This window comes from Grammomys surdaster, unplaced genomic scaffold, assembly GCF_004785775.1.
Source record: "Grammomys surdaster isolate TR1022 unplaced genomic scaffold, NIH_TR_1.0 174, whole genome shotgun sequence".
Classification (NCBI taxonomy): domain Eukaryota; kingdom Metazoa; phylum Chordata; class Mammalia; order Rodentia; family Muridae; genus Grammomys; species Grammomys surdaster.
In genome coordinates, this window is record NW_021604622.1 from 3638428 (window position 1) to 3654688 (window position 16261).

A 16261-nucleotide genomic window follows, 5' to 3' on the forward strand; every position below is an offset into this window, starting at 1 on the left:
TCAGTATGGTCAATTTTTCCCATTATTCCCATTTTATTTGGTATGTATGGGAGTTTTGCATTCATGGATGTCTATATACCATTTGTGTCCCTAGTATTCATGAGGGGCAGAAGAGGGCACTGGATATCCTGGAGTTACACACACACACAGACACACACACACACACACACGGCTCACAAAACCATGTAGGTGTATAAATGGAGGTGATAGTAGGAAGGTGTGTGGGCAATCATGAGAGCAGAGGAAGAGACTGCTTGGGTGAGCCATGCTCAGGGAAAATGATATGGATAAATGATATGGATTCCCATCTCAAAAATAAGGAAGAAATTCTCCAAGCAGACAGGGAAGAGAGAGGGTAACAATGGTAAAGATTTGGGGGCTGAAAGTTGGCATACCTTCTATACAGAATGAGACTGGACCTTAGAAATATGTGAAATTGGCAGAAGTCTACACAAGGAAGGCACAAGAGGCCGAATCTTGATTTGTGTCTATGCCACACAAATGGATGAGAATTACTGACTCTGGGAAGTTCTTGGCAAAGGAATAAGAGGACAGATTTAGGGTTTGAATAGATGTAATTTAGCCAGATTTTTGGTTTAACTCTGAAGTTTATCATGGATAGACTAGAGAAGGGCCAGACTGGAAACAGATTAGTTGGGAAGGAGGCTCTGGAGCAATGCTGATGGTTGTAAAAGGGCCTAAATTTTGGTAAAGAGACGGGAAATGTAAGAGACTTACAGAGCATGTGCAAAAATGGCACATAATTAATGTTAGGAAGTGGGAGTTAGCATCATGTCAATGCTTCCAAGTTCCTCCTTTGAGTAACCAGTAACACAGTTAATCACAGTAGGCGACATAAGGTTTTATGGTGACAGGTAATGAGTTCTGAGCCTTGGATAGTTGGTCGGTGATGTCCAGAGTGTTGGACAGAAACACAGGTCAAATGAACATTCTCTATTTGTTCAGTCCTGGTTCTAAGGTCCTTCTTCAACAAATTCAAAACTGAAATCCTTATATGTGCGCCAACCTTCTATAGTAGAAATAATTCTCTATTTAGCTCCACAGGGACACAGAATCTCAAACATGGAAAGGCCCACCCACATGTGAATAGTGGTGAGAAAATCCTGCTCATGCTTGTCTTTCTCTGTCCTTACATCAGTGTAGATGCTGCCAAGACAACTATGATCAAGTGGTTATTCCTACTCATTACCAGCACAGCAATCTTTGGATGTACATGCTGAATACAGTGTGATGTTTATGTTGGCCGTGGGGTGGTAGTAATGATGTATGTGGTAACTTTTGATAAATTTCATCCTTGATGCAAGAAGTTTATAAATTCTAAGCATGTGGAACAAAGTATTGGTCTGAGACTGATTTTCGGATACAGTGCATCTCAAGGGGAACAAGAAATTGGGGGCATTTGTTAATTACACTAGAGAGAGACCCCCGAGTCTTCATACAGCCCTCCATGGCTGTGACCTTGTATAGACTGACTGGAACCCCTGTGGCTCATCAAAGCTGCTATAGTAATTGTATCCATCATGAGGCTTCTGTGGGAATCCAGCCATTTAATGCAAGAAGGCAAGGTAGGACTTACCTTGTACCTCATATTTAGCCAACACTAGTTCTTTCTCTTATCACCTGTGATGTTAAAGGTGTAAGTCCCAAAGAGGAGGGGATGGGTCATAAGTGAAGGTCAAAGGACAAGACTGAAGTCTCTAAAGTTTTATCTATAGAGTGGCTACCACCACCCTTGGAAACTTTAGCAATAAAAGAGCCGGGTATGAGTTTGCTAAACTAGATTTTTTTTTTTTTTTCTAAAAGAGGAGTGGGATGAAGTACATAGACCCAGGATTTGGGGGCATATTTTTGTCTTGTAATTAATTTTATAATTATTTAATTCACTAGAGCAAATAAGAACAGGAGGGTAAAAGACAAAAATTAAAACTCAATTGCCTAGTGGGGCTTACTTAACGTGCAAACATGGCCCATGCGTATGGGAAATTTGCCCACAAAATTTTATTCTATTGACTCACTATTACTTTGGACAATCATCCAACATTTGTTTTCATTTTCTATTTACAAATACAACTTTTAGAATGATTCTTAATTTTTTTTATTTCTACAGCTCTTGTACTTTCAAAGCACTCTCATGCCTTTCTAATTGACTACTGACCAAAAAAAAAAACAAGACAAAGTGATATTGCTAATAATATCTGAAAATAGCAAATATTTAGTATAGATTTACCATATACCAGGTGCTGTGCCAAATCTCTACATCAGCATTTCCTTTAGCCCTCTTGACAAACCCACAGGTAAGTATTACCACCATGAGGCCAGAAGAAAGAACCAAAGGGCAAAGCTCCTGCCATCGTCTGACTTCAAAGCACACTCTTCCACTCTGAGCATCGCAGGCTACAGTGAGACATAACCAGATGCATGCTCTTGCCTGGCACAGCCACGGCTCGGTTTGATCTCATCTAATGATTTACAGTCATGTAAACAACTCTTGTGACACTGTACAGAAATATTAAGCCTTTAGATTCCATATTTCCATATTATGTTCCTAGATTAGTTCAAGAAAGACATACAGCACATCGTACATTTTCCCCTCAATGGGAATCTGTACAAGATCAGTAATTATTAAACAAAGATTCAAAAGACCTAAACTACTTAGTAATAGGCCAAGTCTGTTCTTTTGTACATGGAGCACAATCTAATAATTGTAGTTAAGAAATGTAAGAAAAAGCAGCATGAAGACTTACCAACCTTTGAACAACTCAATTACAGAAAGGACAAAATCTGTTTGTAAAAATGTACTTTTATTTCATAAGCATTGGGGGTGGGTGAAAGCCCACTGTATCCTCTCCTGTTGCTCCATGCAAATAGCTCTTAAATGAGATTCTTCAAATTTTACGTTTTTTCCACTCTGGTTCATTCTTTGACTCTTCATCATCAGATTCCACTTGGGCAAACATGGTTTTTGGCTGAGTTCTAAAACAAAAGTTAAAAAGAAGAGGAAACTGTGAGTTGGTATTTCTTGTATTAGGCGTTGTCTCTTTGATCAAGCAGGAGCAAGTCTGGGGAACTGATTGCATTTCAATTACTAAATATAAATCATTAAACTTCTGGCAAAAGAAAAGCATAGTGAAAATTTAATTATGTTCAGGAAAAGAGCCAAATATTTTTTTTGACAGTTTTCCCTCTGTGGTAGACACTGTGTGTTGTCCTTCCCTCAAATAATATGAAAATGAATCAATCCAGTGGCCCCTCATGTATCATAACCTCCCTCTGCTGCTAACTGAGGCAAAGTGTGACCAGTTGGAAGGATATGCCATATGGTTACCACACAAGACCCTACATGGTATTTACTCACACCTACCCAGGCTGTCTTAGACTTACGTAGTCCATGTGACTATGGTGCAAATGGAAGAATTTGTGCTCACAGTTCTCTTATCTGGCAAGTTTCAAATAATAACAAACATGCAGTGACTCCTTTCAGTAAAAAACTTTAAAGGAAAACAAATGGGCACCAACTGATTCCTCTCCCAGATCAATGCATGGAAATGCCACAATATCATTTAGGACATAGCATTGACCACAGTGGTAACACTGCCATAGTGTCACACTGCTAAACATCACACCAGTCATCAAGCAAGCCTTGTGGGAGCATCTCCAGTGCTCTGCAAGCACACCTAGCTCCATGACATTCCCATTTCTCCATTCCAAAAAAAAACAATTCCAAGAAAATGTCAAATGGTCATAAAGTAACTACTACTCAAGCTACTTCCGTCTACCTAGAGCCAAAGCTTTTCTCATACCAATCCAGTAGGTTAAACTCCTTATCACTTCAAGATACTGTTATGACATCTACACACAGGTCACAGATCTAACATTCCAAAAGACAGCTGCAGACTTTCATAGACCCCAGTTACTAGAAAGAAAAACCATGGGCTTTCAAATGTGCCATAGCCAAGAAATTTGGTGTTTGCTATATGTTACCTTCCAGCAAAGGTAACATATAGCAAACAAAAAAGTAAGCAAACAAAAGGTAACATGCTGGTCCTTGAACAAATCTACAGAGGAACAAATGTGTAAGCTTAAAAGAGCCTTTGAAATTAATATTTTACTTATAAAGGGGGGGTGAGCTTCTAAGGCTCTCTGGCTACATTTCACAAGCCACCAAGTCACCACTGTCAACTGTAAGGAGACTTAAGTACTGAGACGCAGCAGTGAGGCTCCTGGAGATAGAGCTGCTTCACCCGAGGGGTTACTCAGACATAGTCCCCTACTTCCAAGAGTACTTGAAAAAGGCTGATGGCACAGAAAAACAACAGGCAGGGAGTCATGCTGTACAGAAGCAGGAGAAAATGTTCTTATGGACAGAGATTGAAGTATTGGTTACAGAAGTGTATGTTTCTGCCAAAACTTGAGACGGTTGTACTTTATACTGTACTGTATATAAACTATGTCTCAAAGTTGATGAGTGAACATAATCAAAACCGAGCACAACATGAGAAGGCTCAGAACTAAGGGGTGACAGGATACATAACAACATGAAACTTGGCACTGGAAGCTGAGAAGACAGCTCCATGGGTACAACTGTTTACTGCAAAGACATGAGATCTGAGTTCAAATCCTCAGTACCAGGTACAAGCTGGACACAAGTATGCAGATGCTATAACTTAAGTGCCTGGCAAGTAGGGGGGTGGGCACGGGTACAGGAGGATGACTGGGATTGCTAGCCATTAGTCAAATTCCAAGTTCAGTGCCAGACTCTTTGTCAAGGTAACAAGGCAGAGAGTGATAGAATAGGACATTTGACATCTTCTAGCCTCCAAACACCTGCACACACACACACACACAACTTAAAAGTAGGAAGGGGATTTGTTGGAAAGAAGGTTTCAGAGGGAGAAGAGAGGTAACAGGGATGAAGATAATCAAAGCACATTATGTACTCATAAGGTGCTATCAAATAATAAACTAAAATATTTACAAAAATATTTTGGTAGATTCATCAAATATATCAAAGTGCTACAAACTGTTCTAAGTGCTTACTCTAAAGCCCTCCCTGGACAGTGGACACAGTGGACATCTCCAAACTCTCCATCCTGCTCACAGAGTGGGGAGCAAAGAGGACAGCAGGACCCTGTAATGAGGTGGAGGCATAAGACTGTGTCTCTTTAACAAGAGGTGTGACTTGTTCCAACATGGAGGAGGTATTTCTCCTCTGGAGAAGCTGTACAAAACTACTGAAGATGACAAAGCACACCGAGCTTTGCTCTCAGGCCATCTTTAAGGAAAGACCTTTATTCTGGAGAGTGAAACATAGCGAATGATATGGGGCTCCCAAACGACCCATATTGCCCCAAACCAAAACTTGAAAAGAATAGTTTAGAACCTTTAATAAGAGTTCTTTGGTTTTTGCTATATAAAGAAAAGGTTCTTAAAAAAATTTTTTTCCAGCTAGCTGATGGAACATCTATCACCTGACAAATGTGCTTTACAGGAACGAATGCAGCAAGACAAGCATGGCTTTCAACCGTGCAGCTTTCCTCAGAGCAGCGACTGCCTTTGAGTTCATTTCCTCAAGTTACTCTTTGTAAAAAGTTTGTAATTCCACACATGAGAATGATCTTAATAATTCAATTCAGGTCTATCTTGGGGCATTTTAAACAGATTTTTTAGTCACCACTTGACCAAGACAATGAAGAACAGAGATGATTGGGCAATCACACAGTTAAGAATAGACTGAGCAGATTTCTTCTCTAGGGAATGGCTGGCCTAATTTGCCCTTGGCACATGAAAGCACTATAAAAATAAATCAACAATGACAAGGAAGAGCGATGTGAACATGCAGACGGACAAAGTATTAATGCATTTGAAAACAACTTAAAGCTGGTCTAGAAACCTTGCTTTTGGAGCCAGGAGGAAACGAACAGCAACAATATATCTTTTAAGTCTACTAAGTGTGTATTCTTTTCTGAGCTGCTTAAACAAGTAGAATTAGTATACTGCTCTTAGCGCAGTCTCCATCCTGTATGTCTATGAGAAACAGTGTAGCAAGCCAAAGCACATGGACAATGAAAGCAGCAGTTCAGAGCTACAAAGTGCAAGAGAGACATTCTTCAAGAAGGCATTTATATTGCCTATCATTTCTTATCTTACCTTTGTTTGTTTCTTTGTTTATGTTCATGGGTGTTTTCCTGTATGTGTATCTGCACTATGTGCATGCCTGGTGTCTGCAGATGCCAGGAAAGGACACTGGATGCCCTGGAACTAGGGTTATAAGTAGTCTTGAACCACCATATGACTTGTAGGAATTGATCCCAGGTCCTCTGGAAGAGCAATCAATGCTCTAAACCTATGTGCCATCTTTGCAGCCCCTTATTCTCTGATTATTAATAGCCAGTTCCTTGAATTTACAGCCTCATGACAGATTCATCTCCCTTACCCTATCTGAGAACAGGAGAAGGCAATGGCTTAAAAGAAATAAAGAGAACACTGTAAATCCAGCAGGTTCACAGGGATACCATAGTTTCAAAGGAGATCCTGTTTAGTGAGTACTTTACTCAAACCAACGTCACCCACAGCTGTTCTTCTACTAGCCATTAATTAATTAATTAATATTAGCCATTTTGATGTGCTAACCTAAAAGCTAAACATATAGAAGGCTGATGTGAAACTTGCATCTTCTGTTTAGTTAACTCTTTCCAGTAAGAGTTTTTCATCTCATTAAATTTGGTAACAGCTCATTGGATTATCAAGGACAACTAAGTTTCAATATAATGACTGCTGTCAACCACTAAATAAACTAATCAAAGGAATGCTTTTTGTTTTTATTCTTGCTCTGTCACATTTCCAGTATATCCTGCATTTGTTACAAGGAAATATGATTTTGTGAAGCTAATATAGAAGCTTATGCAAATGTCCATCAAACCTACAAGTTATAATTTGGTGATGCTTTGTGCTAATGTAAAAAAAATAGTCTAAAACTTTTGTATCATTTATTTTCGAAATTATAATTACATCATAACCCCTTCCCTTTCCCCCCTTAAAGCCCTTCAATACTCTTCCTTGCTCTCTTTGAAATTTATGGTCTCTTTTTTCATTAGTTCTTGTTACATGCATATATGTACATATATATGTTTCTATACTTCTATATATCACTTGCTTAGGCTGTATGAGGTTATTTGTATATGTTTTCAGGGCTGACCACATGGTATTGCGTAGCCAGTGGTGTGCTCCTCTCTGAGGAAGACCATTTCTCCTGTTCTCGGTGTTCCTGAGTTGGCTGAAGTTCTTTTTGGGAGTTAGTATACAAAGTAAAGGCTTTCACTACTGCATCTGCATAGTACGCGGCATTACATTTTATTCTTCGTCGTCTCCCGCCCTGTGATCTGGCTTCCTTCTGCTGTCTTTCCCCCAGAATAGCCCTCCTTCTTGCTTTCATGGCGCACTGACTTTGGTACTTTAGAAGAAATTCTTCAGATTATTTGTACAATCTGAGTTATGGCAAGTGTGTACTCCAGCACGATGACAAAAATCCAAAGAAAGTGAGTGCCCTTCAGGGTTTCCATCCAGAGCAGCCAGTGAGAGCAAATCCTTCCCCACCCACTGCAGTCTTCTAAAGGGCATTTACGGTACACTGTCTGTGTCAGAGACTCAAAGTGTCAGGGGACTTCTACTTTCTTCTGACTAAGCTCTAGCCTATGTCTCTGCAACTCCTTCTAACACTCAAAGCAGAGTGAGGTCATCACAATGTTTTCCGCTGCAATGGAAAGTCCACGGATCACAGTCTAATTACGGGTGTGCTTCTGATGTGATTCACGTAAGAAGCAGAAAGCAAGCTCCTAGGTGATCGGAAGAATATGAGGGGAAATCACTTGTAACATTTAATCATGAGGATGTGAGTATAAACCACAAGGTTTCTTGGCTAGGGGCCCATTGTTTATTATGAACGAAAACCTCAAAGCCAAAGCCAATAATAGCCATGACTCGACAATCTGACACACTTGTTAACCCTGTTAGCATGAATCCAGCCTGGTTGAACTCTGACCCAATCATCACAATTGCAGAATTATTATGATTAAATAAAAGGCTTGACCAAAAGATTCAGCTTGAAATGGCTGCTTCTGTCTTAACCACTTTTTAGAAAACACTGAGGATGTGTAAGAAGATGCTTACAGATAAAGCAGTAGATGCCTGCAGATAAATACTTTTCTTCAGGAAATGAAGACATAACATTTTAGGAAATAAACACTCCTTGAACTCATAGAGTGCAGCGCACTATGTTTGAGAGTTCAGTGACTAGAAAAAGAACAAGTGTGGAATGTGGTACAGGATATAAGAGTGAAGGAGAACTCAGAAGAGTCCTGGAAGGTTACCATTAGCTCCTTTAGTATCAAGCGGTACATAAAAAAACCCCACTAGACTTGAAAACAACCAAAGGCGGGCCAGGTCCCCCCGGGAGCTCTTTCTCATGTCTCAGGTACACATTTCTAAGGACGGCACACGGTTATGGGTGGAGCGCTACCCCCCTAATGTGTGGATAAGGCAAAACAGCTCAGTAAGGCAAGCCCTGCCCTTAGCAGGCTGCAGCAGAACTGGAAGTACACTTAGGACTCCTGACTCTTAGTCTAGGGTTCCCTCTGCTAAGCCATGCTGGCTCACACAGACATCGTCTCAGCATCCCAACAGCTACTATTAGCTGCCCATGAGGAGAAACAACCACAGAACGTAGAAGGCCGACCATTTATACTCAGTCCTAAGTCCGCCACCTGCTACCTGTGGGGCACTGGTCAAGTTACACATTTCCGTTTCCTCATCTGCAAGGTGGGGACAGTAATACTGTTTACCTTATGGGCTATGAGGATTATTATGATAAAACATACTAAGATTTTTAACAAGTCCATCACAGTGTTAGTACAAAAGAAGTGTCATCACTGTATAACTTACGTTAGATAACAGGGTTCCTCATTTCATACAACTGACACCTTTTCAAAAGTCCTAGGTATATTATACTGAGTCAAATAATACATATGTTAAATACAACATTGTAACATGCTATGTTTTCAAATCTTGGGGAGATTCTTTTTCTATGGAAATGATTTGCTATGAGCCTCTTATAAAATGAAGCTGTCTGGTCTTTAAGCGTGAAGTTTCTTAAGAGAAATAATTTATGATTCTGAGTAATTGCTTTTGTATTATTTCCAAGCATTAGTATGCAAAATCATCACTTGAGACACTTCTTAAAATGTAGATTCTTAGGCAGAATCTCATAGAGCTTATTAGTCTGGAATGGACCTGGAAATTCACATTTCAGTCCTCTCCCCAATGGCCTACAAAACAGCAGTTCACAAAACTAGTCTGACATACTGTTCTCCACACAGGGACATGGCAGATAATGACAATCAGCTAATATTTACAAATATTTAGTGTATGGGGGATAGTTATCTCTCTTTCCTTGCCCACAGTGACTGCTTTTAATATGGCTTATGAACTCAATATGACTTTAAATGGACTCTTTACAGGTTGGAGCAGTATTTTAATACATACACAACGCACACATCCACCAATCTTGCATTTCAAAAGATATGTACAGCGAAGCTAAAGTGACTGAACCAGCAATAATGGCAGCTCATCTGGCAAAAAGAGCAGCCATGGTTGACAGAGCTGTCATCCTGGCAGGCTGCTGGCCGGGCTCCGAGCTCCCACACACATCTATCCTGTCTGATGTGTAAGCTAATAGCATTCTGGATCTACATCCTGCCCCTTCCCCAGCCAGCTCCCTCCCTCCCTCCCTCCCTCCAGCAGCATCTTTGAACAAGAAACTGTAACTGAATCTGCCCGTGTGCGGCTGAACAAGAGTGCTCTGCAATCCTGCTGTGTTTGAAAACTTGCATGGCTATTACATTGCTAGTGTCAGGACCGAGTTGAGGTCCTCAAGTGACTCCTGTAAAGTGTTCAGGCATCATTAGCACATGGGAGATTATAGGTGAGCATATACTGTGGTGTAGCACGAGCACTTATTTATGGAATGTCTTTCTGTCGACCTGCTTTCCCTGTTCAAGAGAGATATAGTAAATACACCTCCACTTCATCACTGACAGAAGTCAATTGCAGTGGAGAAAAACAACCAGACACAGGTTCTCAGTTACAGTGACCTTTACGGAAAGATCCCTTTAAATATTAGCTTCCCTTCACACACTTTGCCACTTGGCAGTAAGCAGTATCCTGCAGCAGGTGAACGCAGGATCCCAGCTAACACGCTACACACCACAAGCAGGCACTGCCTTCAACTTAGTTAGCAGGCAACAAATGCAAGGCAGCAGGAACAGGTGGAAGGAACGAGTGGGAAGAAAAAGCAGCGGAAAGGGTATACACCCGAAGGAGCACAGCACTGGGGTCAAGGCACTGAGCTTAGGGCTAGCCTCAGGCCCTGGGGCTGCAAGCTCCACGCAGCACTCTTCCCAGGTGAGGGGCAGCATGGCAGCACCTCCTTCATACCCAGCACACTTGTTCAACTAAAAATAATCCACTTACAATGACAAAAGCAGTCTTTAGGTCAGTGCACACCATCAGCTTCAATGAACTCTATTTAAAAAAACTTGAAAACCTGGATAGGTGACTGTCCGAGGACTATATTAATTGTGAATTGTTTTATAAGATAATTACAAAACAGGTAAGTTTTTTTAAAGTTAGTTTGTTAGGAAGCTGGACTAACAAGTAGGCAACGCAATGAGGTGGTGTCAGAGGTTCTCACATGGAGATCAAAGGAGGGAAATCATGTCACCATCAAAAGACATAAAAGAATTTAAAAAAAATATTTTAAGGGGCCAGTGAGCTAGGTAGAAGCAGTCACCATATAAGCCTGGCGACCTGAGTCCAAATACTAGACTCCAGCATGGAAGAGGAAAATCTACTCCCAAAAGCTGTCCTCTGACTTCCACACATGAGCCAAGACATGAGTGCTCACAGTCACACATGATGACCATGATGATGATGATGAAATAATTGATGAAATAATTTTTAAAATCAGTTTAAAGTGGCTAAAGGAACAAACAGGATTCGGTATATAGACATGCTTGCCTCTGGTCTCTGCAGGCTGCTTTCTCTGTATGGGATATTTATTCGCAAGGTAACTGCAGGTTCCACTCCTCCACTTTAGTAAGGAAATTACTCTGACAACCATATCTAAAATAGCACCTGGGATCTGGAGAGATGGCTCAGCACTTGCTGCTCTTCCAGAGGACATGGGGTTGGTTCCGCGCACCCACAAGGCAGCTGCCTATCATATATAACTATAGATTCAGAGGATCTGAAGCCCTCTTCTGGTCTCTGTGGGTAATGCACACACATGGTGCCACAGACAGACAGACAGACACACGCATATAATAAAGACATTATGCATATAATAAAGAAAGGAATATCTTACAAAAGTAACACTTGGCCCCACCCTGATTCCTTGCATTGTCTGCCATGAAGATGACTATGTCTCCACATTCTAGAACAGTCTCACACAGAGGAGGTTCTCATTAACTGTGAGTGAATGGAGGAGAGCAATGGGCTCTTCCGTAAACTCTTACAGGCATATTCTCAAAAGCCTACTTTAGATTTTAGGGGAATGAACATGATATTAAACACTATGAAGCTGCTGGTTGGATTTCTTCATATACAAGAAGGGAAAAGCCACAGTTTACTAGACTCTTTGCTGCTAAAGGTCAAAGGGAGAAGAGTATGGTTCCTCCCAATGAGATAATGTACTATTATTTTGGAAGTAATCATGGCAATTTGATGAGAAAAAGAAATAAAGGTGTAAAAATTAGAAAGGAAGAGTTCAACACCATTTACATATAATTTTATACCCTAGAGACCTAGAAATTTATATAAAAATTATTTAAAATAATAAAAATACAATAAGCAGCTGGATACTTTTTTATCTTTTTTTTATCTTTTGACAGAAAATAAAACAATATGGTTTTTATAAGGGATATCAGAAGTAGGATAAATGGAAATGATATCAAGAGTAATAAAGTCCTACAATTTATAAACAAGATTTGTTAACAAAATAAGAGGCATTGTTCATTCACATTTCATCTGTCGAATGATTACACAGCTAGACAGAAAACTAAATAGAAAGGGGTTTCTAGAAGGCTAGATGATGGAAATGCAGTTTAAATAAAGCTCATTAACTCTAAAAGGGATACTTGAAAAGAAATCTTACTCAGAAAGGTAGTCAGGTTTAACAGTTGGCCAGTGGTGGCCACTACAGAGAATATTCAACTATATTACAGTCATGTAAGGTAGTAGCATCTGCCTAAGTCTAAAACTAGTTCTAGTAAAAATTTCAAAAGTCAATAATTGATCATTAAACATAGTACTTCCCATGGTGTAAATGTGGGTGGTGTGGCTGCCTTAAAATCTGTTACATACTCACTCCTGTAAAGCTGTTTGAGGGACTTTCTAAAAGGCTGGATTCACTGTACAAGGAGGGATATATATATGGCTCCCTACTTGAGAACTGGCCTGAGTCAGGAGCAGGAGGATTGCTGCAAATTCAAAGCCAGCCTTCTTACACAGTGAGATGCCAGCCAGCCTGGACTTCAGAGTGAGACTATGAAAAAGCAAAAAGAAAACAAAACAAAACACCCCACCCCAAGTTCTTCCTTCGCTTGCTTTTGACTCCCCTGCCCTGAGACAATACAATCACTTTCAAAATGTTGGGAAAGAGGAGCACATATGGCTCACTCTTGGCGTTAACTCCAATAACAAGCTTTTGCAGTTTTTAAAATTCACTGTTTTAGTCTTACGATATAAGTAAATGTCTAGGCTCAAGATTCTGAATTCCCGATTCCATTGTTGTTGTTTGAACAAGAGCAGGGCCTCTTATAGCTCAGGCTAGCCTTGAACTTACTCCATATCTTCAGATATAGCTCAGGCTGGCCTCCACCTCACCTCTTAGCTGCTGGGATTACAGGCAGTGCTATCACACCTACAATTCTTGGAAGGAGACCTACAGATCTTGGCCCATTCTTTGTGCTCAAATAGAAAAGAAGTTAAAACCTCCAAATACTATTGTTATATTCTTCTTAACTCATTGGGAATAATACTTTCTCTATTTTTTAATTTACTTTTTTTGGCTTAAATTTACAGCTTTGTACACACTAAACACATACTCTACCACTGAGCTACACTTCTAGTCCCATTTCTCTATTTTATTTTTATTTTTAAAATGTATTATTACTATCATGTGGGAGAGGTGTGCATGCGTGCATACACGCACATGCCATGGTGTGTATGTTGAGTTCAGAAGAAAACTCTGTAGACTTAGTTCTCTTTGTATGTTTCCGTGGGTTCAGAGATTGAACTAAGGTCACCAGGCCTGTAGACAAGTGCCTTCACGATTAAGCCATCTCATGAGACCCCATTTTTCTGTTTTAAACAGCTTTTTCCTTACTTGGAATATGCTGGCGAAACCCAATATGGGTTATCTTCTGCTGCTTTGGCATGACGCAAAATAGCTTCCCGGGGATTGCTGTCGTCAGTCTTGTCCAAAGCAATGTTCTTCACAATGTAGGAGGACAGGGTGCCCCCATGGGTTCCAACTCGGCCACCACGACCTATTTCAGAAGAAAGAAGCCCTGATTAGAGAGAGCATGAAGAGACCCGGATATGCTGCATCCTAAGCTCAGATCTCAACAGTGTTGTATCACCCATGTACCTTTCACTGTCAGAACTAAGAATCATCCGCCTTTAACATTTAAAAACAGGAAGAAACATTAAAAAATGTTCTAGTTGCTTAATTTACAAAATGACATTGATTTAAAAAAAAAAAAACATTTTCTTAAAGACTGTACTAAAAATTGCCCTACCATGAACTTGCTGATATTTAATACAAAAAGTAATTTCTATTCATTAGCTGCTATTTTAGCTGTAAACACATGTATTTTAGGGCTTTACATACTCCACGTAGATATATTATAGGCACTTTGCTCTATATCTTGAGGGGAAAGAAGTCACATGAACACACGGGCTCTCTTTACCTTTCTGCTATGATTGCCTTGGCATCCAGCAAGCTGAGGGGCAAAGAACTGCATCCTGCTGGGTCTCTCCTAACAAAAATGGGCTGACATTTTAGAAAATTCTTTTCAGAACTGATTTTTAGGAAGATAAACACATGACTAACCAAATAACACTAGAAGATAAATTTCATTAATTAAGAAGAAATTGTTTTAGAAGACCAATTGCTACAGGCTTTCTGTGGCAATAACTATTACAGCTTTTAGGGGGAGGAGCTGGCCCTGCAGCTTCTCCTACTTACATGGTCTTCCTTCTACCTGCCAGTGAAATGGGCAGCTCCACCTTCTAACACCAAGCTAAGCCATGGTCACTCTCTGCCTTGTGTGAAACCTAATCCAGTTTGGACAGCAGGCTAGGAGACCAATAGTAAGCCAATATTGAGAGCAGCAGTTTTAGCACTGGCTTCCAAGGAGTCCCAGAGTTCAAGTGAGGTCACCCAAGGCTCAAGCCAGAAAGGAAAAGGCCCTAGGTGTCCTCACTGTTTCAGCACTGCACCTCTGTAAGCTCTACACATTGTGATTCTGGTGCTGGCCAAGAAAGCATCTGAAAGCCACTGGTGTCTCTGAAGATCAAGAACAACTCAGGCCCTAAAGCTCTGTCCACCTCCATATCTATGGCACTACCCTGCCCCCTCCTCCCCCTGCCAGACAACTGGCTGTCTCAGTCACCTGGGCCTGCGACAGGAGGCTCTGGTTTGTGTGACTTCAGGGGGTCCAGTCTGTCCTTCTCCAGCTGCTTCCTCGTACTTCGTTGGCGGGGCTCACGGAACATGGGCAAGGCGTGAGCTGTAAGAAGTCACGTTGAAAAATTTCATTATAATAATAACCCTTCATCCAAAAACATAGCTAATGCATGACTAACTGAAACATGAAATGGAAATCATAATGATAGCCTTCATTTAATAATAAAAGACAGGCGTACTGTAACCAATTAGCCAATTTTGTTTGATACCAGACTCATTGTTCACCTCTGCTGGCAGGGAATGGCACTCAGGAAACACTGTCAAACACTGTCATGGAAACACTGGGGAGTCTCATCTCCCTAACTGTGGGTTAAAGCTCAATTTCTGTGGTTTGAAAAGAAATGCTTCATAGAATCACTTTCTTATTTTTTCTTATGGAACCCAGATATGAGTAACGCCAACAATATGCCTGTCAGCTCTCAAGTTTCTTTAGAAGCCTCATAAACGCTGGAATCACCTCACACACTTCTGAAATGTGACCCCCTCTCAGCAGAGGGGTGCACACACAGAGTAACCACAAGGGCGTGGCATGTAGCCCTCCTTCACATGGCTGGTACACAAAACAAGAGGGTAACACAGGCACGTGTATTCGACTACTGTCAGGTGTCCACATAAAAAGAATACTGACTTAAGGGGAAACGTAACATTTTGGAGGACAGGGTTATTGTAGAGTTTAAATGGCTATCTTCTTAGTGACCTAGAATTTCTTCCATTAATACATTAAATACATATTAAAATATGTTTTCAAAGAGAAAACATTTTCAGAGGACTGGAGAAGACAAAGGCTATAATCTAAATGAAACACCTGTAACACCTCAAAAACCCTTCCAGTTCCCCATCAGACCCTCTGCTCCTACTTCTAGTTAAGGCCAGTCTGTACCACTCACCATAAACAGTGCTAGCCTTGAGTCAGGGAAGCTAAGCACGTTACTCCTCATCACTCTTGTGAGGCAACACAGCACACAGGATTTTTAGGTGGGGAAATTTGCTTTTTTACTTCCCATGACTGGGGGATTTAAGAAGGCCGCATGTAATCACAGGAGCTAGACTGGCTATGACCCCAGCTTAACACTTCTACTCTTACAAAGAGTGTCTTGGGATCTCTTGACTGATTACTAGCCCCATGGAACTTGGTCTCACAAGAGACCCGTCACCAGGAAGAAGGTCGGCAGTAGAGCACCATGGGCCACTCTATTACTCATCTCTGTGGCATCCAAGATCTCCTTCCTGGGCTCTTACAGGTCTGAGGCTATGGCTTTCAGAACACAGACCTGTCAGATTAATAGAGTTGTATGACCCACCTGAGAGAAAACATTCTGCCCTGGACAGAATTCATTTTATACAGAAATTCTTCCAGGTGTGTTAGTACAGGGTCACGGGTCCGTTGTCTAATCTCACTGATGAATTCACTGTTCAGCATCACACTGCCACCCTTCT

General features: G+C 40.8%; 1 protein-coding gene across 1 annotated transcript in view; it reads right to left on the reverse strand.

Annotated features, from left to right (window-relative positions):
* Positions 1-2801: 2801 nt before the first annotated feature.
* Positions 2802-16261, reverse strand: part of Wdr70 (WD repeat domain 70) — a 186478-nt gene continuing 173018 nt past the window's right edge. The window contains exons 13-15 of the mRNA XM_028767600.1: positions 14751-14867; positions 13460-13622; positions 2802-2994 (exon numbers count right to left, since the gene is read on the reverse strand). Coding sequence (XP_028623433.1) covers positions 2907-2994; positions 13460-13622; positions 14751-14867 — 368 coding nt within the window. The 3' untranslated portion in view covers positions 2802-2906. The remainder of the gene's footprint in view (positions 2995-13459; positions 13623-14750; positions 14868-16261) is intronic.